Consider the following 22,737-nt stretch of genomic DNA (forward strand, 5'->3'; position numbering starts at 1 on the left):
TTTGTTTGCATTCTGTGTCCAGTTTATTTGGTCTTTTGCGTTGCTTCTTTATTTAGCTGTAAGCATCCATCTTTACCTCATTTGGCTCAAGATCAGAAATACCCCAGAGGGTATACTATAAAGCATGTTCATCGAGTTAGCCAGAACTTTGATAAGCAGCCAGAAATAGCTATTGATTATAAAAGTGAAATTTAGATGTTTTAGTTGGCTGAATCAATTAGACTATGCCTATTAGTTAGCTAACTCGTAATCCTGCCTTGTAGTATATTACTGTCTATACCAAGTTTAGAAAAATTGACAATCTTTGAAATATGTATTCCAAATGGAACTCCTTTCAGCCTAGTGTATTTATGGAACACTGCACAATTGATGTGTTTAGTTTGAGTAATTTTGCCCAAGTTCTATATATTTCCAAATTCAATTATTGGACACTTTCACAAGATGGTTGTTCCTGTAAAGAAAGGTGGTGTTCTGAATGTTTTGTTTTGTTTACACAATACATCATCTTGCACTTCCTTCCACGTGTCGTTCTTTGTCCTACCAGCAGCTATGATTAAAAACAATCTTGCAACACCACCACTACAATGTCCTCAGCAGTCGTGTCAATGCTGTTTGCATTATTTGATGACATTCCAGAACATTACTAGAGATGGTTCATCTTCACATAGGCCATTATGCTAATTTCTCCCCACAGAATAATTGATCAAGGACTCACAGTATCCATCATTTATAGTTGTATACAAATCAGATGCATTGGATTACAGTAGTGTAGAAATGAAAGTATTTCAGAATTGAAACGTTTGAGTGATCCAAGGCTGTATTTGTGTGCCAAACAACTGAAATGAGTGTTCAGGTTGTTTTAGTGCCTAATGAATATGACACAGGTAGATTAAGGCACATTTATGGAGCTGGTTCAAAGGAATCAAACATTTCATCCTTGTGACTATTGTCATCAATTTGCTATTTCTGTTGCGTCCTTTCAAGTTGTATTTTGCTTCAATCTGTGCAATCATGCTAGATACATAAATTAACCATCTAGGGGTCATAAACTGGAAGTCTTGGAATTATATTTCCAAAGACTCCTCCTGCCTTTTCAAAATGGACTTAATATCCCATACAGGTGTAAAATGTTATACACTACAACCATAATTAGTTCAGGTACATAGATACTGTTGAGTGCAGTGTTCCTACAAAACCGTAAAACTTGATTAGCTTGACATTACTTGGAGATACAGTATACCTCTCCAAGCAATCATAATTTGGTACTGGTGAAGACTGACTGTAGTAGAAATCACTGCTCTATTTGACAAATCCATGATTGAAACTACATTCAAGGCTCAGTGCAATAAATATTGGCACTTTGAGTTAGTGGAATTGGCTGGAAACCATGCATCCCTCTGAGGTCCATAGCGCAGATGGAACTGAACTAAGATATTTCAGTAACATTGGTGCCTGGAATGAGGTTGTGGTCCTTGCCCTCTATCAGATGGTCCCATTGATTGAAGTCTTTATCTAAACCTGCAAAACAAAGGCAAACCCGTTTGACACATTCCTGTTTTACAAAATCGAAGAAAAAAAGCTTCTGCACACAGAATGACATTTGGACATGTCTGATGCACCTGTTGAACCAAATTAACTCTGTACAGATCCTTACCTAGATGTCTCTGCAGGAATGCTAGCGATGCTCTATTACAGAGATCGATGCCGACCTGAGGGTCGATCTCTCCTTTCAGCTTCAGGATCTTCCCTATCCAGTTGCCAGTCAGGAAGGTGAAGTCTGGGAAGCTCTGGTGAACGGTTCCCCTGTGGGGGAAGAGGAGAATATAAGATTACTCAAGTGTCCATTGTCATTTTCAGATTAAATAAATAAAACAATTCTTAACCCAACCCCCTGAGAAACGGTTAGCTACAGAATATATATTTTTTACGTCATGATGTGCCCCTCACATAACAATTGAGGCAACTGTGTTCTTTGAATGGTGAACTGAAACCATTTTAAAAGTGAAAAGATCCTCCTTGGAAGGCAATAAACAACGGAGGTATTTATTGCACCCATACTGGTTTCAAAATCAGGAAGTGGCATTGTAAGTGCCTGACACGAGTTATAAAGGCCAGCAGGAAAGCAGATTCAGCAAGGGTGCTTGTTTGTTCTCTTGCATTACTCAACTGGACCAAAGAGAGGGCTGAGCCGACAACATCACGAAAACGATGTGAGTGCTTCCATGGGACAGGAGTCAAATCACATTTGATTTGTCACATGCGCCGAATGCAAGAGGTGTAGACCTTACATTGAAATGCTTACTTACAAGCCCTTAACCAACAATGCTTTAAGAAGTTACGAAAAAAGGTGTTCATTAGAAAATAATTAAAGAGCAGCAGTAAAATAACAATAGCGAGACTATATACAGGGGGTACCGGTACAGAGTCGATGTGCGGGGGCACTGGGTAATTTAGGTAATATGTACATGCAGGTAGAGTTAAAGTGACTATGCATAGATAATAAACAGAGTAGCAGCAGAGTAAAAGAGGGGTCTGAGTAGCCCTTTGATTAGCTGTTCAGGAGTCTTATGGCTTGGGGGTAGAAGCTGTTAAGAAGCCTTTTGGACCAAGACTTGGCGCTCCGGTACCTCTTGCCGTGCAGTAGCAGAGAGAACAGTCTGTGACTAGGGTGGCTGGAATCTGACAATTTTTATGGCCTTCCTCTGACACCCCCTGACATAGAGGTCCTGGATGGCAGGAAGCTTGGCCCCAGTGATGTACTGGGCCATACGTACTACCCTCTGTAGTACCTTGCAGTCGAAAGGCTGAGCGGTTGCCATACCAGGCAGTGATGCAACCAGTCAAGATAATCTCAATGGTGCCGCTGTAGAACCTTTTGAAGATCCTAGGAGACAAAGGCTTTGTCGTGCCCTCTTCACGACTGTCTTAGCTCTCAACATGCTCCACTACAGCCCCGTCAATGAGAATGGGGGCATGCTCGGTCCTCCTTTTCCTGTAGTCCACAATCACCTCCCTTGTCTTGATCACGTTGAGGGAGAGGTTGTTTTGATTCTGGACAGCCAGATTACTTGCAAGAATGACAAAGTGGCTCATTTCATCTTGTTCTTGACACCTCTTGTTTTGACTGATATGGCTAATCAAAAGGGAACCACCGCGCTAAATGGCTAAAATTCACTAGCTAGCTAACCAACAATTATAAAATGTATTTGAGACTGCAAATGTATTTATGTTTTCAATAAACATTGGAGACCAAAGACAGCTTACAACAATTTAAGCCAACTGTGTCTGTTTTGCCCCATAGTTGCGGAAGGATCGGTTTGCTAAACAACCAATCAGTCTATAGGTGTGGAAACAAAATCTACTAATCTATCGTCTTTCACATTGTCATCTCAGTAACAGTGAATGTATACTCTTTCCATACTTGATGGTGATCATTTTCCTCTGCATGGAGGTGGAGGAGGAGTCCAGTTTCCTCATGCGACTGATGTTCCCGGCCCACTGGAACTTCTCAGAGTTAATGAAGAAGATGGGCTGCTTTACCCTGACATAGATCTCTTCATCCAGGGGGAACATCCATGCGTCCAAGGCAATGCCACACCTGAGGAGATCAACATAAATATACAAATAATATTGTGAGTTCGGGGGGATGCCCCAACCAGGACTCGATCCTGGGTCCAGCAACTGTCAACCCAACATCTTATCTGTTACGCCAAGAGATCTGAACCTCTTGACGAGGTTTCTAGATGTTATGTTAAGGTTGCTGCAATAGTATAATATGGTCATTTCAGTGGTGGAAAAAGTATAGACACGTTAATAGAAAGTTACTCAAGTAAAAGTCTAAAAGTATTTGGTTCTAAATATACTTAAGTATCAAAAGTAAAAGTATAAATAATTTCAAATTTCTTATATTAAGCAAAGTAAACGGCACCCTTTTCTTGTTTTAAAAATGTACGGATAGCAATGGGCACAACAACACTCAAACATAATTTACAAATGATGCATTTGTGTTTAGAGCGTCCGCCAGATCAGAGGCAGTAGGGTTGACCAGGTATAATTTTGATAAGTGCATGAATTGGACCATTTTCCTGCCCTGCTAGGCATTCAGAATGTAACGAGTACTTTTATGTGTCAAGGAAAATGTAAGGAGTGTAGTGAAGTGAATGTCGTGAAATAAAAGTAGTCAAAAATATAAATAGTAAAGTAAAGTACTGATACCCCAAAAAACTACTTAAGTAGTACTGTAAAGTATTTCTACAACAGTACTTTACGCCACTGGGTTAATTTAGCGAGAGAGCTAGGTACTTCTCTAGCACTAGAAAAACAGACTTCATTGATGTACGCCAACAACCATCTGAGGGATGTGATGGAAAATGTTATTGTGTGAAGAGACATCCTTGAAAATGTTCTTATTTTTCGTGTCATAAATAATCCTTGGTTCCTGCCTATGCTTGGTAAAGATATGAGAGGTGACATCTCCCCCTCCTTAGGACCATCTGGCAGAATATGTTGTTTAAGATAGGAGACAGTACCAGACACATGCAGGAACCAACCCTATGAACCATGCAAATATAACTTGACTGTGTTAGCAGTATATAAGAGAACAAACGGAACTGCGCCGACAGAGCTCAGTTCAGACCGGCACTTTATGCATCTAAGTTTGACTGTGAGCTCTCCAGCTTGCTGTTAATAAACAATGACTCATTCAAGATTGACTTCAGGTGGTAATTTCCACGACAAGGTGTTGAATTTCCACGACAGGGGACTGGTCTGCAACATCACATTGAGGTTTAAGAAATACTAATTTAGTAGATATTTTTATAAAAAGCGACACTGTGTAGTGTGTATTATTTTCAGTATAAAATATGGGGCCGGGGGGGAATCAAAGTCACAACTCTGGTGTTCTATTGCGTTACTATTTACTTTTATCTATTTGAATTTTTCTTCTTCACGGTAAAGTCTACACTTGATGTACTCTGCGCATGTGACAAATACAATTTTATTTTATTCAAGCACCATGTTCCAAGGAAACATTTTGAACCATCATCTTAATGTGCCATTTAATGAAATTGATTAGACTTTAGTAGAGAGGAAAATGTTATGAAGATGTGAAAACTGAAGCGACTTTGAATGTGATGAAATTGAGAGGGGTAACTCTTACTTGAAGTTGACGTCTTTGCAGAGGGCTTCTACCACTGTTGCTCCCCCAAAAGAATGGCCCATCACCGCTATCCGGCACAAGTCCATAGAGTTCTGGGGAAGAGGGAAGATACAGGGTGATGTCATTCATTACCAGTAACACCAGATATGATTCAAACAGCAGAAAAAGTCATTGTACTAAAGGTTTGAACACGAGATGACCAAATACCAATCGAACTTTCAGCCAACATGCACAACTTGTAGGGCCTGTTTTTTATCTAATGTGGAGGAATATGTCTAAACAGTTATCAAAACTGTCATTCAACAAATTAAAAACAGGTGGCCTTGTTTCTTTAGTTTGCTCTACATCAGTGGTTCCCAAACTTTTTATAGTCCCGTACCTCTTCAAACATTCAACCTCCAGCTTCGTACCCCCTCTAGTGTCAGCGCACTCTCAAATGTTGTTTTTGCCATCATTGTAAGCTTGCCACATACACACACTATACAATACATTTATTAAACATAACAATGAGTGTGAGTTTGTGTCACAACCCGGCTCATAGGAAGTGATAAAGAGCTCTTATAGGAACAGGTCACAAATAATAATAATCAATCACTTTGCTCTTTATTTAGCCATCTTACATATAAAACTTTATTTGTTCAACAAACATTGTGAATAACTCACCACAGGTTAATGAGAAGGGTGTGTTTGAAAGGATGCACATACAGTTGAAGTCAGAAGTTTACATACACCTTAACCAAATACATTTAAACTCAGTTTTTCACAATTCCTGACATTCAATCTGAGTAAAAATTCCCTGTCTTAGATCAGTTAGGATCACCACTTTATTTTAAGAATGTGAAATGTCAGAATAATAGTAGAGAGAATGATTTATTTCAGCTTTAATTTCTTTCATCACATTCCCAGTGGGTCAGAAGTTTACATATACTCAATGAGCATTTGATAGTATTGCCTTTAAATTGTTTAACTAGAGTCAAACATTTCGGGTATCCTTCCACAAGCCTCCCACAATAAGTTGGGTGAATTATGTCCCATTCCTCCTGACAGAGCTGGTGTAACTGAGTCAGGTTTGTAGGCCTCCTTGCTCGCACACGCCTTTTCAGTTCTGCCCACAAATCTTCTATAGGATTGAGGTCAGGGCTTTGTGATGGCCACTCCAATACCTTGACTTTGTAGTCCTTAACTTCTCTAGGGTAGGGGGCAGCATTTGGAATTTTGGATGAAAAGATTGCCCAAATTAAACTGCCTTCTACTCAGGCCCAGAAGATAGGATATGCATATAATTAGTAGATTTGGATAGAAAACACTCTAAAGTTTCCAAACCTGTTAAAATAATGTCTGTGAGTATAACAGAACTGATTTGGCAGGCAAAAACCTGAGAAAAAAAATCCTACTTCCTGAATGGATTTGTTTGTAGTTTTCTATTCAATGCCATTACAGTATCCATTGACTTAGAACTCAAATTGCAGTTCCTATGCCTTCCACTAGATGTCAACAGTCTTTAGAAATGGTTTCAGGCTTGTATTCTGAAAAATTAGGGAGTAAGAGCAGTCTGAATGAGTGGACCCTGCCGTGTCACAGAGCTTTTTCATGCGCACGACCGAGAGAGTGCCTTTCTTGTTTACCTTTTATATTGACAACGTTATTGTCCGGTTGAAATATTATCGATTATTTAGGCTAAAAACAACCTGAGGATTGAATATAAACATTGTTTGACATGTTTCTATGAACTTTACGGATACAATTTAGATTTTTTGTCTGCCTGTTGTGACTGCGTTTGAGCCTGTGGATTACTGAAGAAAACGCGCAAACAAAACAGAGGTTTTCGGATATAAAGGGAGACTTTATCGAACAAAAGGAACATTTATTGAATAAATGAATGTCTTCTGAGTACAAACATATGAAGATCATCAAAGGTAAGTGATTCATTTGATCTCTATTTCTGACTTGTGTAACTCTTCTACTTGGCTGGTTACTGTTTGTAATGATTTGTCTGCTGGGCTTTGTTCTCAAATAATTGTTAAGGTATGCTTTCACTGTAAAGCGTTTTTGAAATCTGACACCGTGGTTGGATTAACAAGAAGTTAATCTTTAAACCTATGTAAAATAGTTGTATCTTTTCTGAATTTTTATAATTACTATTTCTGTATTTGAATTTGGCGCTCTGCAATCTCACTGGATGTTGGCCAGGTGGGACGCTAGCGTCCCACATACCCTAGAGAGGTTGAGCCCTTTTGTCACAACTTTGGAAGTATGCTTGGGGTCATTGTCCATTTGGAAGACCCATTTGCGACCAAGCTTTAACTTCCTGACTGATGTCTTGAGATGTTGCTTCAATATATCCACATCATTTTCCTCCCTCATGAAGCCATCTATTTTGTGAAATGCACCAGTCCCTCCTGCAGCAAAGCACCCCCACAACATGATGTTGCCAACCCCATGCTTCACGGTTGGGATGTGTTCTTCGGCTTGCAAGCCTCCCCCTTTTTCCTCCAAACATAACAATGGTAATTAAGGCCAAACAGTTCTATTATTGTTTCATCAGACCAGAGGACATTTCTCCAAAAAGTATGATCGTTGTCCCCATGTGCAGTTGCAAACCGTAGTCTGGCTTTTTTATGGTGGTTTTGGAGCAGTGGCTTCTTCCTTGCTGAGCGGCCTTTGAAGTTATGTCGATGTAGGACTCGTTTTACTGTGGATATAGATACTTTTGTACCCGTTTCCTCCAGCATCTTCACAAGGTCCTTTGCTGCTGTTCTGGTATTGATTTGCACTTTTCGCACCAAAGCACGTTCATCTCTAGGAGACAGAACGCGTCTCCTTCCTGAGCGGTATGACGGCTGCGTGGTCCCATGGTGTTTATATTTGCGTACTATTGTTTGCACAGATGAACGTGGTACCTTCAGACGTTTGGAAATTGCTCCCAAGGATGAACTAGACTTGTGGAGGTCTACAATAATTTTTCTGGGGTCTTGGCTGATTTTTTTAGGCCTTGAAAGACATCCACAGGTACACCTCCTATTGACTCAAATGATGTCCATTAGCCTATCAGAAGCTTCTAAAGCCATGGCATCATATTCTGGAATTGTCCAAGCTGTTTAAAGGCACAGTCAACTTAGTGTATGTAAACTTCTGAACCACTGGAATTGTGATACAGTGAATTATATGTGAAATAATCTGTCTGTAAACAATTGTTGGAAAAATTACTTGTGTCATGCACAAGTACTTGACAAAACTATAGTTTGTTAACAAGAAATTTGTGGAGTGGTTGAAAAACAAGTTTTAATGACTCCAACGTAAGTGTAGGTAAACTTCCAACTTCAAATGTAAATCTGCAATGATGGGTTGTATTGGAGAGAGTCTCAGTCTTAAACCATTTTCCACACAGTTTGTGCCTGTATTTAGTTTTCATGCTAGTGAGGGCCGAGAATCCACTCTCACATAGGTACGTGGTTGCAAAGGGCATTGGTGTCTTAACAGTGCGATTTGCCAAGACAGGATACTCTTGAGCGCAGCCCAATCCAAAAATCTGCCAGTGGCTTCTGATTAAATTACATTTTCACAAAACCGCTTGTTGCAATTTCGATGAGGCTCTCTTGTTCAGATATCGGTAAGTGGACTGGAGGCAGGGCATGAAAGGGATAAAGAATCCAGTTGTTTGTGTCGTCCATTTCGGGAAAGTACCTGCATAATTACGCACCCAACTCACTCAGGAGCTGCACTATATCACATTTGACATTGTCCATAAGTTTGAGTTCATTTCCACACAAAAAATCATACAATGGAAAGACCTGTGTGTTGTCCTTGTTAATGCAGACAGAGAAGAGCTCCAACTTCTTAATCATAGCCTCAATTTTGTCCTGCACATTGAATATAGTGGAGAGTCCCTGTAATCTTAGATTCAGATCATTCAGGCGAGAAAAAACATCAACCAGATAGACCAGTCGTATGAGAAACTCATCATCATGCAAGAAGTCAGACAAGTGAAAATTATGGTCAGTCAAGAAAACTAAGCTCGTCTCTCAATTAAAAAAAAAAAAAAAGTCAATACTTTGCCCCTTGATAACCAGGTCACTTCTGTAGGTTGTAAAAGGGTTACATGGTCGCGACCCATATCATTGCATAGTGCAGAAAATACATGAGAGTTCAGGGGCCTTGCTTTAAGAAAGTTAACCATTTTCACTGTAGTCTCCAAAACGTATTTCAAGCTGTGAGGCATTCCTTTGGCAGCAAGAGCTTCTAGGTGGATGCTGCAGTGTATCCAAGTGGCGTCAGAAGCAACTGCTTGCATGCGTGTTACCACTCCACTATGTCTCCATGTCATGGCTTTTGCGCCATAAGTACAGATACCAACACATCTTGACCATCAAAGTCCATTTGATGTCACAAAGCTGTTCTGTACTTCAAAATATACCATCTCCTGTTGTCCTGGTTTCCAGAAGAGGATCAAATCAAATCAAATGTATTTATATAGCCCTTCGTACATCAGCTGATATCTCAAAGTGCTGTACAGAAACCCAGCCTAAAACCCCAAACAGCAAGCAATGCAGGTGTAGAAGCACGGATGGATGTCTTCCTTAATTGACCCCCCATAAACGTAACAGACATATACCAGGAGCTGTGCCAGTCCCACCACGTCTGTTAACTCATCTAGCTGTAACGCATATAATTCACTGGCTTGTATATGAAGCAGTAATTGTTTCAAAACATCTCCTGCCATGTCACTGATGCGTTGTGAAACTGTGTTTGATGAAGATATTGTCTGTATAGTTTTTTGGCCTTTTCCCCCAGGATTGTCCCAGCCATATTTGTGGTAGCAGGAAGAATTAAGTTCTCCACAATAGTATGAGACTTGCCTGTCCTAGCCACTCGGTAGCTCACCATATAAGACGCTTCTAGCCCCTTCTTATTAATGGTATCTGTTGCTTTTATACATGTCTTACTACTCGAAAGTCGTCTTAATTCTCGCTCAAAAAACTCCTATGGCTTATTTTTCAAATTGGCATGTTTTGTTTTAAATGTCTGCGCAAGAGTGAAGGTTTCATTGAGTTGTGAGATAGTACTTTTGCACATATAACACACTGTCGCTGAGGAAAGACACCTCTCCCAATATAAGTGAACCACAAATCAATGTAGTTCTCATGATATTTGCACCTCTTCGATGGTCCAACGTCCCCGTCTGTTGTTCGGTGCTTTCCCAGGTAAGGGGGCAGTAGCTCTTCGGCTGTATCAGATTCACAACTATCAGTGTCCATGCTAGCTAGGCTAACAACAAATGTAAAATTACAGATTCTAGCATTGGATGTGCTCGTGGACGCAGAACAACTTGTGTCGTCGACAGGTACAGATGTAGTACTGCTGGTAGTAGCAGTACTACCAGTAGAGCTGGTATGTGTCTCTATGGACACGGGCCTTACTTTTCTTAACCATTTATCAGTTTTCGAGCTAACAGAATGAGCAACAGCTACATTTGGCTACATAGGGACCGTTAGTGGAATTCCCGCGGTTAATATGATTGGATGTTCATTATTTGACTAGGCTACCTGTATTTGACATTGTGTTGTTATTTCGTTGAACACTAGATGGTTTAATTTTATTTTTGGCAGTGAAACGAGGATACTCAGGCAGAAAAAAAACTCACCCAAATGTATAGCCCCGTTGGAAAATATAAATAGAAAATATATATATATTTTTAATGTGAATCACATTTTTATTTGGCGTACCCCCGACGGCATTTCGATTACCCCAGTTTGGGAACACCTGCTCCACATAAAGGGTTCACGTGGTGTTGTGAGTAGGCGGAGTATTGTCTAAAAGCAGTTCATTTAGCCATTCCCGGCGGCAGAGAACACAAAAGGGTTCACGTGGTGTTGTGAGTAGGCGGAGTATTGTCTAAAAGCAGTTCATTTAGCCATTCCCAGCGGCAGAGAACACAAAAGGGTTCACGTGGTGTTGTGAGTAGGCGGAGTATTGTCTAAAAGCAGTTCATTTAGCCATTCCCGGCGGCAGAGAACACAAAAGGGTTCACGTGGTGTTGTGAGTAGGCGGAGTATTGTCTAAAAGCAGTTCATTTAGCCATTCCCGGCGGCAGAGAACACAAAAGGGTTCACGTAGTGTTGTGAGTAGGCGGAGTATTGTCTAAAATCAGTTCATTTAGCCATTCCCAGCGGCAGAGAACACAAAAGGGTTCAAAGCCGCTGGTCACTGATTGTTTCATTTGAGACATAAAATATTCACCTCCAAAGTCGTCCAGTCAAACTCTGTCTGAAGCACGTTCTCCATATTTTTTCCTGCGTTGATTTGGATGAGTGTATGCAAAGCCTTTATGCACTCGTCAGCTCGCTGTTTCACCTACAAATAGACAGTTCAATATCATGCTTAGTTCTCAAACATGAAATTGTCTTCCTAACAGAATGCAATGCGGGGTAATATGTCCAGTGTGGCTCAGTTGGTAGAGCATGGCGCTTGCAACTCCAGGGTTGTGGGTCTGATTCCCACAGGGGACAAGCACAAAAATGTATGCACTGGATAAAAGCATCTTCTAAATGAGTAAAATGTAAAAATATAATACAAATGCAATATTCCATGTTATGGCAGTAGTGATATCACATTCATAAAACAAATGTATTACTCAAATGTATTTTCCTGAGGAATGGCTCAGACAAGCAGATAAAAGGGTCTACACATGATTACACCGAATGTGACATATTCAAATGTGTACCTGTTTATTCCTAAGGGGGAATTCACTCTCGCCTGGTTTCAGAGACCGGTAGTACATCCATTCCTCTACCAGGTTCTCTGGGGCCTCGGGGTTGGGTTTAGGCGGCGAAGCCTCATCTTTCTCAGGCTCTTGAGGCTTTTGATGGTAGAAGTATGTCGCAGAGGCAGATTCATCCCTAGAGTAAAACACCAAATAGATATCGTTCAGCGGCACCAATACTGACATTATATCCTTTCGGTTGTTGTACAATGCTGACAGAGATCTGAAAAAAGTGTTTTCTTTAAAAAGTACACAAGTCTGCTTTAATGAATAGGATATAAGAAAACGTTGAGTACATGTATAATATTACATATTAAGTGAAAATAAACAGTAATGGCATACATGCAGTACCAGTAAAAAGTTTTAAAACACCTACTCATTCAAGGGTTGTTCTTTATTTGTACTACTTTCTACATTGTAGAATAATAGTGAAGAGGTCAAAACTATGAAATAACACATATGGAATCATGTAGTAACCAAAAAAGTGAAACAAATTAAAATATATTTTATATTTGAGATTCTTCAAATTAGCCACCCTTTGCCTTGATGACAGCTTTGCACGCTCTTGGCATTCTCTCAAAAAGCTTCATGCACGATAGCTAAGGGATTCTCAAGGTTTTGCTGCCTGAGGTAGAGTATCTCATGATAAGCTGTAGACCACACTATCTACCTACCAAGTTTTCATCTGTATTTTTCGTAGCTGTCTACATACCATCACAGACTGATGCTGGCACTAAGACCACACTGAATGAGCTGTATTCCATTATAAGCGAACAGGAAAATGCTAATTCAGAGGCGGCGCACCTAGTAGCCTGGGACTTTAATGCAGGGAAACTTAAATCCGTCTTACCAAATTTCTATCAGCATGTTAAATGTGCAACCAGAGGGGAAAAAAACTATGGACCGCCTTTACTCCACACACAGAAATGCATTCAAAGCTCTCCCTCGCCCTCCATTTGGCAAATCTGACCATAATTCTATGCTCCTGATTCCTGCTTACAAGCAAAAGTTAAAGCAGGAAGCACCAGTGACTCGGTCTATAAAAAAAGTGGTCAGATGAAGCCGATGCAGGACTGTTTTTCTAGCACAGACTGGAATATGTTCCGGGGTTCCTCCGATGGCATTGAGGAGTACACCACATCAGTCATTGGCTTCATCAATAAGTGCATCGATGACGTCGTCCCCACAGTGACCGTACGTACATACCCCAACCAGAAGCCATGGATTACAGGCAACTTCCGCACTGTGATAAAGGGTAGAGCTGCCGCTTTCAAGGAGCGGGACTCTAACCCGGAAGCTTATAAGAAATCCTGCTATGCCCTCCGACGAACCATCAAACAGGCAAAGCGTCAATACAGGACTAAGATCAAATCGTACTACACTGACACTCGTCGGATGTGGCAGGGCTTGCAAACCATTACAGACTACAAAAGGGAAGCACAGCCAAGAGCTGCCCATTGACACGAGCCTACCAGACGAGATAAACCACTTCTATGCTCGCTTCGAGGCAAATAATACTAAAACATGCATGAGAGCACCAGCTGTTCCGGAAGACTATGTAATCATGCTCTCCGCATGCGATGTGAGTAAGACCTTTAAACAGGTCAACATTCACAAGGCCGCAAGGCCAGACGGATTACCAGGACGTGTACTGCGAGCATCCGCGGACCAACTGGCAAGTGTCTTCACTGACACTTTCAACCTCGCCCTGTCCGAGTCTGTAACACCTACATGTTTTAAGTAGACCACCATAGTCCCTGTGCCCAAGAACACTAAGGTAACCTGCCTAAATGACTATCGACCCGTAGCACTCACATCTGTAGCCATGAAGTGCTTTGAAAGGCTGGTCATGGCTCACATCAACACCATCATCCCAGAAACCCTATACTAACTCCAATTTGCATACCGACCAAACAGATCCACAGATGATGCAATCTCTACTGCACTCCACATGGCCCTTTTCCACCTGGACAAAAGGAACACCTATGTGAGAATGCTATTCATTGACTACAGCTCAGTGTTCAACACTATAGTGCCCTCAAAGCTCATCAATAAGCTAAGGACCCTGGGACTAAACACCTGCCTCTGCAATTGGATCCTGGACTTCCTGATGGGCCGCCCCCAGGTGGTAAGGGTAGGTAACAACACATCCGCCACGTTGATCCTCAACACAGGGGCCCCTCAGGGGGGGTAGTGCGTACAGACCAGTACATCACTGGGGCCACGCTTCCTGCCATCTAGGACCTCTATACCAGGCAGAGTCAGAGGAAGGCCCTAAAAATAACCAAAGACACAAGCCACCCTAGTCATAGACTGTTCTCTCTGCTACCGCAAGGCAAGCTGTACTGAAGCGCCAAGTCTAGGTCCAAGAGGCTTCTAAACAGCTTCTACCCCCAAGCCATAAGACGCTGAACAAATAATCAAATGGCCAAATGGTTGTTATCATCTATGCATAGTCACTTTAATAACTCTACCGACATGTACATATTACCTCAACTAACCGGTGCCCCCGCACATTGACTCTGTACTGGTACCCCCTGTATATAGTCTTGCTATTGCTATTTTACTGCTGCTCCTTAATTACTTGTTACTTTTTACTGCATTGTTGGTTAGGGGCTCGTAAGTAAGCATTTCACTGTAAGGTCTAAACCTGTTGTATTCGGCGCATGTGACTAATACAATTTGATTTGATGAGGAATGCTTTTCCAATAGTCTTGAAGGAGTTCCCACATATGTTATGCACTTGGCTGCTTTTCCTTCACTCTGCGGTCCAACTCATCCCAAACCATCTCAATTGGGTTGAGGTCAGGTTATTGAGGCCAGGTCATTTCCTGCAGCACTCCATCACTCTCTTTCTCTTCTTCTTGGCCAAATAGCCCTTACACAGACTGGAGGTGTTGGGTCATTGTCCTGTTGAAAAACAAATGATAGTTGCACTAAGCGCAAACCAGATGGGATGGCATATCGCTGCAGAATGCTGTGGTAGCCATGCTGGTTAAGTGTGCCTTGAATTCTAAATTAATCACAGTGTCACCAGCAAAGCACCACCAAACATCACACCTCCTCCATGCTTCACGGTGGGAACAAAACATGTAGAGATCATCCGTTCACCTTCTCTGCGTCTTACAAAAAGGCATGGTGGTTGGAACCAAAAATCTCACATTTGGACTCATCAGACCAAAGGACAGATTTACACCGGTCTAACGTCCATTACTCGTGTTTCTTGTCCCAAGCAGGTCTCTTCTTCTTATTGGTGTCCTTTAGTGTTTTTTGTTGTTGCAGCAATTCGACCACAAAGGCCTGATTCACGCAGTCTCCTCTGAACAGTTGATGTTGAGATGTGTCTATTACTTGAACTCTGTGAAGCATTTATCTGGGCTGCGATTTCTGAGGCTGGTAACTAAAATGAACTTATCCTCTGCAACAGAGGTAACTCTGAGTCTTCCTTTACTTTGGCAGTCCTCATGAGATCCAGTTTCATCATAGCGTTTGATGGTTCTTGCGACTGCACTTGAAGAAACTTGAAAAGTTCTTGAAATGTTCCGTATTGACCGACCTTCATGTCTTAGAGTAATTATTGACTGTCGTTTCTCTTTGCTTATTTGGGCTGTTCTTGCCATAATATGGACTTGGTATTTTACCAAATAGGGCTCTCTTCTGTATACCAACCCTACCTTGTCACAAAACAACTGATTGGCTCAAACGCATTAAGAAGGAAAGAAATTCCACTATTTAATTCTTAACAAAGCACACCTGTTAATTGAAATGCATTCCAGGTGACTACCTCATGAAGCTGGTTGGGAGAATCCCAAGCATGTGCAAAGCTGTCATCAAGGCAAAGGGTGGATACATATCACATATATTTTGATTTGTTGAACACTACTACATGATACCATATGTGTTATTTCAAAGTTTTGATGTCTTCACTATTATTCTACAATGTAGAAAATAGTAAAAATAAGGAAAAACCCTTGAATGAGTAGGTGTGTTCAAACTTTTGACTGGTATTGTACATACATATAATTTGACATATTAAGTGTAAATAAACAGAAATGGCATTAATACATACATATAATATGACATATTAAGTGTAGATAAACAGTAATGTTGTACATTAGTCAGAGATTGTCTATCTAGGCCTAACACATATCATTAACACTTCCATTATCACACTCACTCGTTTGGCTGACAAGCCAATCAGATTCCTACAGATTGATAAAACGGCTGACAAACCAACCAGATTCCTACAGATTGATAAAACGGCTGACAAGCCAATCAGATTCCTACAGATTGATAAAACGGCTGACAAGCCAACCAGATTCCTACAGATTGATAAAACGGCTGACAAACCAACCAGATTCCTACAGATTGATAAAACGGCTGACAAACCAACCAGATTCCTACAGATTGATAAAACGGCTGACAAACCAACCAGATTCCTACAGATTGATAAAACGGCTGACAAGCCAATCAGATTCCTACAGATTGATAAAACGGCTGACAATCCAATCAGATTCCTACAGATTGATAAAACGGCTGACAAACCAACCAGATTCCTACAGATTGATAAAACGGCTGACAAGCCAACCAGATTCCTAGAGATTGATAAAACGTTTGGTGTTAACGCGTGTATTTGTTGGATTTACAACTGCACATTAACAAAAAATAAATAATCTTAACTGAAATAGAGATGTTTCACTTGAAAGTCAAAAATGTTCAAGATTAAATTATTCAAAATTATTCAAAATTCGAATTAATTTGGTTGGAGGCAAGTGATTCTCGTTCATGTGTAATATATCTGATCTGTGGTAAGGTAAAAAAATAAATAAAATTGAACCCGTTTTGAAAAGAGAAAACAGACAATTCTGCTCCATTGCATTCCATTGTTAGGTGCAAGAGTGACAATATATTTAACTGCATCTTTAACACAACACAAATGTGTAACACAACACAACACAATAGCCAGTTCAGTGCTGCTGAAATTCACAGAAGTCCACAGCAGCAAGCTTAACCTGTATAGGCTGTGGTGGGCTTTGGGCCATAACCCCATGACAGACAGGGTTAGGCCACAGACCAGCCATTATGCTATCCATATAGTACCAGCAGTCCATACTGATAAAAATGTGATGACCTAGTTTGTACCATTGTACCACTCCTACCCTGAGATAAACAGGCAGGCCGCTCACGCCTGCTGCCTATACGAGGGTGACTGTCTGTGTATTTATGGAGAGTCCTATGCCATTGTTAGCTTAAGAACATTAACTGTCGACTGGAATCTCATCCCTTCCTCTGTCCATTAGATTAGGGAGCGCTTCTCAAAGTCTCTTTTCATGAATGAAGTGGACAGAGACTGTTTACAGTGTGTGTGTAGAGAGTGTGGAGTACCTGTGTTCCACTGATGCTACTATGAAGCCTTGTGAGGCCAGTTCAGTGCATATGGCTGAATATAAAGTTCTGGGAGAAAAAGAGGTGAGGCATAAGATCATGTCCATATAATAACATAATATAATGTCCATATAATAGAGAATGTACATGTAAGGTGAACAATAAACTTCTGTTTGTACCTGAAAGCTCCAAGTCCATGAGAGAAGATGACTACTGGATACTTCCCATTTTGTTTATATGAGCCATTCAGGGCAGCAGGTATCTTAAAAGATCCTTTATAAAACACCAGAAACAACATGTTATAACAACTCAAGCACAGTTTGTGATTGAATAACCTCTACTGTATACTACATGCAACACTGTAAATCTAGCCCACCTGAGTTCGATGTTCCAGGATCACTATAGCTAAAATAACTAAATGGTCATGTGTACCATAGAATAAAAGTATTTACCAAAGAGGTAATTGAAAATCTTTTCACTCAGGCCTCTGTTGATTTTCATGAAGTCTGCAAGCCCATAGAAATATCCTTTACATGGGATCCAGTCTGGTTTTTCAGCATTGTCGGACACTACACATGGATAGTATAACCTAAAGAATGTTCCCTGGTGACAGACAGGTTAAATGGTTGTTACCAGTTGGTTTGGTATTTGGGAAAGATACTTTTTCCTAGCTAGTAGGAAAATGAGAAAAATAACAACACTGTTTACCTCTACAGTATGATCCATCATGAAATCTGAACATCCCACAGCATTAGGCCCTTTTGCTGGTGGGATTCCCAGGTTGTTGCTACAGGAGTTTCCCATAGCTGCGAAGAGACTCAATGTGCACCTTTGATCTGTAAACGCATTAGAATGTCAGTTGAGTCAGCATGAATAAGCACATATCTAGATGGTAGATACGGCGTAGGAAGTATATTTCAACATTCTTCGTATATTACATGAGAGACTACAGTTCCCCAATAAAGGAGCATGAAGTCAAATTATGTGATGAATGCCAGCACCTAGCAAGATGTCTTTGGATCCTCAATGTGTATATGTAGCTGACAGTTAAAACATGACATAAATCATTAACTAACTAGCCACGACGTTAAGACTGATTTAGTTACAACCAACTAGATCATGACATTAATGAATTAACATTAGCAAGTATGAACGAAATTGACTAACGTTAGCTATCATGAGTAACTAGGAATGGATAGATGCCAAAAGTTTAAAACGTTGATTTGTGATGCTAGTTATAACTATTTAGTTTTTATAATATGGTTTACCTTTTAAAGCTAACAACTACCAATGACAAATTAGTTCGATTCAATTCAGTAACGTATCCATACCTGATCCTGTCCTTGACCACTGATAAATCTTCTTAGCTAATAACTGTATGAGTCCACCATTAGCGTACATCGACCTCTAGGTTGCCTGATAAAGTTAGTTTGAAAGACGGACCAGTTGCTCGTGGGTTGCTAGCTAGCTAGGTCAACATTATCAGGTGAAACCTGTTTAAAAGTATGTCATTCGGGAGTGGCTTCCTAGGTGCATTCACTGTCTGTGGACACACATTTAGTAAGAGTTGGGTTAGACAAATCGGGACTAGTGATGCACCAACTGACGTAGCTACTAGCTGGTTAGCTTAGCATTAGCACTTGCTGGCTACAGACTGCCTTTAAAAAGCATGGTCTCGTGTCTTCATGGCTTCTGTCCGCTGTAGTAGCAAAGATGCTTGTATAGCTAAACCACTACACCAAGATACACCACAACCGGTCGTTTTAAACGGGAACAAATGAGTCATAGTGGGCATAACCAAGCAAGGAGGTGGGCAGAGACAAGCACGAGCTAGCAAGATCCTATTGGCGCGTACAATTTTATATTTGCATATTTCTGTTGGGGAACGTCTACTCTAAAGTGCGCGTGTGCAAAAACTAAATTCGCCTTTGCACTCGTTCTAAACAACGTAATTTGTTAAACATTTGGCAAAAGGTAACGTCTACAAAACCAGTCCACTCTGTTCGTAATATATTCTAGTTTTGGGAACATAAAACTGTATTGAGATCAAATGTTTAGTCGATGAGAACATTTGCAGAATGTCGGCGAAAATCCATCTCGTTCCATCTTCTCCCACTGCAGGCCATTGGATTTCCTCTAACTATCATATTTGGTCGTGAGTGGAAACACCAAGCAGATGCTTCACATTAATACATCTGGTGAAATATCGGTCTCATTGTTCTGTCGTTGATGGTTGGCAATCGCTTTGTAATTATTTGCATATTTATTGCATGACACAAACATTGTACAGATCAATATGCAAATATCACAAATAACAAAATATTACAGAAAAGTAAATAAATAAAACCAGAGAGACACTGAAAAAGTATACATTACACAATTAGACAAGTTCGATTTTGACAAATACTGTAGATACTTTTTTGATCATTTGCTATGTATACCTTTCAAGGATGTTACCTAATATTCTAAATCAATTAGATCAATTAATAAATTAACAAATGATTGGCTGTCACTGTGTGTGTATGTAAAATAAAAAATGTATCAAATTTGGCAATGCTTACAGGTTTACCCACCTTATCACTGATACATATTTTCACATCTATCTAAAACATTTCTACACTATCACTGTATATATATTAGTGCATGTAATGAAAAGCTTGACCAATCCTTCAGTAAAGTAAGGATTACATTGGGAATAGCTTTCATTAAAATGTCATATTCCTTACACAACATAACGTTTTTCTGGCTAATAATTAAATTCATGCATTTACGTTTGACATGCAAGAACACTTGTAGGGGGCTGTAAATGCAACAATTGATGTCATTTATTTGGTACTCCACGACCGTAAGGGAGCTGTAAATGCAACAATTGATGTCATTAAGTTTTCAACAAAGTGGTAATCCTATTTCCCAACCCTGCTCCTTGAGTACCCCCAACAGTACACAATTTTATTGTAACACTGGACAAGCACACCTGATTCAACTTGTCAACAATCCCTCAATGAGGTGTCCAGGGCAACAACAACAATGCCTACTATTGGGGGTACTGGAGGACTGGGGATGGGAAACACTGAGTTAGAGAACTCATCTTTATATCTGTGCCATTATAATGTCTGTTATTTATTTACCTTTATTTAACTAGGCAAGTCAGTTAAGAACAAATTCTTATTTTCAATGACAGCCTAGGAACAGTGGGTTAACTGCCTGTTCAGGGGCAGAACGACAGCTCAGGGGTTTGAACTTGCAACCTTCCGGTTACTAATCCAACGCTCTTACCACTAGGCTACCCTGCCGCCGTCTGTGACAGCATGGGCAGCGTCATTGAGGCTAATCCCCACCCAGTTGACTACTTTGACTACTTTAAATGGTGGAAGCCCTCAATTGTGCTGAACATGGTAAAATTAAGCAATGAGGCACGAGGGGGTGTGGTCTATAGCCAATATACCACAGCTAAGGGCTGTTCGTACGTACAACACCATGCGGAGTGCCTGGATACAGCCCTTAGATGTGGTATATTGGCAATATATCACAAACCCCAGAGGTGCCTTATTGCTATTATAAACCAGTTACCAAGTAATTAGAGCAGTAAAAAGCATTGTTTTGTCATACCCATGGTATACGGTCTGATATACCACGGCTGTCAGTCAATCAGCATTCAGGGCTCTAACCACCCAGTTTATAACAGCCTTTTGGCCACTAGAGGCCTCTATCACTCACTATATGTGGGTAGTCCAGAAGTAAGACTAAAGACAGTACAGTAAGAAGATATGCAGAAACATTCGAGTCTAACGGTCGTCTCACGCCGAACTTTGCATGTACAGACCTTCAAATCAAAGGGACTCCTTCGAAATAAAGTTGTTTTTTACTAAAATGAAAACATGTCAGTTTGTCTTTTTCACGAGATTGGAGTAATAACATGTTGATCTACTTAATAACTTGGTTAGAATCTAGATTGTACCTATAGATTTCGAGAAACTTAACAACCAAGTAAGAATTGTTCACTTCTCTCGTTGACTTCTAAAACCCCAAACCCCGGTCTGGTCTGCTTAGCTTGTTTTGCAAGTTGTCCCAGAAGTCTCGCGATGTTGTGCCTCTGAGTTTAGAAACTCCGTGGTCAACTCGGCGTTTGTGTCCACAATGCTGACATGCTGAAGATGAACTTGAGATAAATATGAAATTGTTGAGTTGATTTAACACGGAGAGGCGAGAATTTACCCCATAACTGATACGCTATTTTTTGGTATGCTAAGTAATGTAGTTGATATGGTAAACGTTACTTGGCTAGGCTAGCCAACTAACGTTACAGTAGTTTTTTAATCGTTTGTTGTTAGCCATGGCTGCCACGCTAGCTAGCTATCATACATTTGCAAGTTTTTGAACACTGACAAATCAGCAACCAATCATTGACAAGACAGTATCGCAGCGTTTTATTCTGTTGCATTTGCTATGCAAGTTGCTATTGTTGTTTTAGCTAACTTGTTTTCATGCCTGTTGAGAGATGACATGTGTAGCATCTCTTCCATTCAGTACTGTCTGTCAGGTCAGGTTAACGTTGCAAAGACATTTACTGTGAATAGACATATTGGCCCCAACAAGTGCCATGCCATGATGATGAGGGTACCCTGTATATTTTCCAGCCCAAGGCTTTCCAAGCTCCCAGGATGGGTGTTTAAAGACAGCATGATTAACCTTGAGAAGGTATGAGGTCACATTTTGTTTGTCTATTGTGGATTTATTCATGAATTGAGTTTACCAACATTCCTGCACACGTCTACCTTCAGGAGCTGAAGTAGTGTGCAGGGCGCGTCTTTGTGGACTCACAGCCAGAGTTCTGTCTCCCTGAGGTAATGTATACCTGGATATAATTCCAACCATCAACCTGTGCATTAAATTAACCTGGGCACTAGAAGCCACTATGGGTAACATCGTCTGATAATGTGGTGATATATTGGTCTTGCTTTTCGCATCCTTGTCCATCCTCCTCCATCCTCCTCACTCAGAAAGAGCTGCTGGACCTGCCCACCATAGACATCATCCTGATCTCCAACTACCACTGCATGATGGCCCTGCCTTACATCACAGAGCACACAGGCTTCACTGGGACCGTGTATGCCACAGAGCCAATGCTGCAGATCGGTAGGTAGAGAGGGTGACTTGATGTGACTAGAATCATCTGCGACATTCTAGAATCACCAGAATTGGCAACATTCCAGAAAAATGCAATTGACATTTTAAAAACAGAATCACTTTGATTAGTATCATTGCAGGAAAATGTAATGATTCAATAATGTGATTCTAGCAATTCACATTCTAAAACCATTAGAATGTCAACATTCCAGAAAAAATGACAAGGGGATCTTAGAAGGGATTGAATAAGCCTAAAAACTGTTCTGGATAGCATCCGGCTGATTCTACCTATCTGCCCTTAATCTTC

At 40.6% G+C, this 22,737-nt stretch overlaps 1 protein-coding gene and 1 long non-coding RNA gene across 3 annotated transcripts; one reads left to right on the plus strand and one right to left on the minus strand.

The window, feature by feature from the left end:
* Positions 1 to 4: 4 nt before the first annotated feature.
* Positions 5 to 19,053, minus strand: LOC139407333 (platelet-activating factor acetylhydrolase-like). 2 transcript variants are annotated; one of them, XM_071151037.1, is made up of 11 exons: positions 18,635 to 19,004; positions 18,012 to 18,139; positions 17,756 to 17,906; positions 17,483 to 17,576; positions 17,304 to 17,372; positions 11,880 to 12,054; positions 11,396 to 11,509; positions 5,159 to 5,250; positions 3,541 to 3,598; positions 1,655 to 1,803; positions 5 to 1,518 (listed from the first exon to the last, which is right to left on the minus strand). In XM_071151037.1, exons 1-10 carry the CDS (start codon positions 18,702 to 18,704, stop codon positions 1,690 to 1,692), a joined length of 1,065 nt encoding a protein of 354 aa, XP_071007138.1. In that variant the 5' UTR covers positions 18,705 to 19,004; the 3' UTR covers positions 5 to 1,518; positions 1,655 to 1,689. The 2 variants fall into 2 exon arrangements, with proteins under 2 accessions (XP_071007138.1, XP_071007137.1); XM_071151036.1 differs by having other exon boundaries at positions 183 to 1,518; positions 3,422 to 3,598; positions 18,635 to 19,053.
* Positions 19,054 to 21,843: 2,790 nt separating this feature from the next.
* On the plus strand, positions 21,844 to 22,444 carry LOC139407854 (uncharacterized). The gene is made up of 3 exons (XR_011634135.1): positions 21,844 to 22,001; positions 22,085 to 22,147; positions 22,304 to 22,444. It is a non-coding gene; the product is annotated as an uncharacterized lncRNA (long non-coding RNA).
* The last annotated feature ends 293 nt before the right edge of the window (positions 22,445 to 22,737 follow it).

Source organism: Oncorhynchus clarkii, chromosome 4, assembly GCF_045791955.1.
Source record: "Oncorhynchus clarkii lewisi isolate Uvic-CL-2024 chromosome 4, UVic_Ocla_1.0, whole genome shotgun sequence".
NCBI lineage: Eukaryota > Metazoa > Chordata > Actinopteri > Salmoniformes > Salmonidae > Oncorhynchus > Oncorhynchus clarkii.

Excerpts from the sequence above, each read along its gene's own strand:
- LOC139407333 (XM_071151036.1), bottom strand. The coding sequence starts at position 18,704 with ATGTACGCTAATGGTGGACTCATACAGTTATTAGCTAAGAAGATTTAT. Across the intron at positions 18,140-18,634 it reads GTGGTCAAGGACAGGATCAG|ATCAAAGGTGCACATTGAGT; the intron begins GTATGGATACGT and ends ATGCGTTTACAG. Across the intron at positions 17,577-17,755 it reads GATTTTCAATTACCTCTTTG|GATCTTTTAAGATACCTGCT; the intron begins GTAAATACTTTT and ends TGTTTTATAAAG.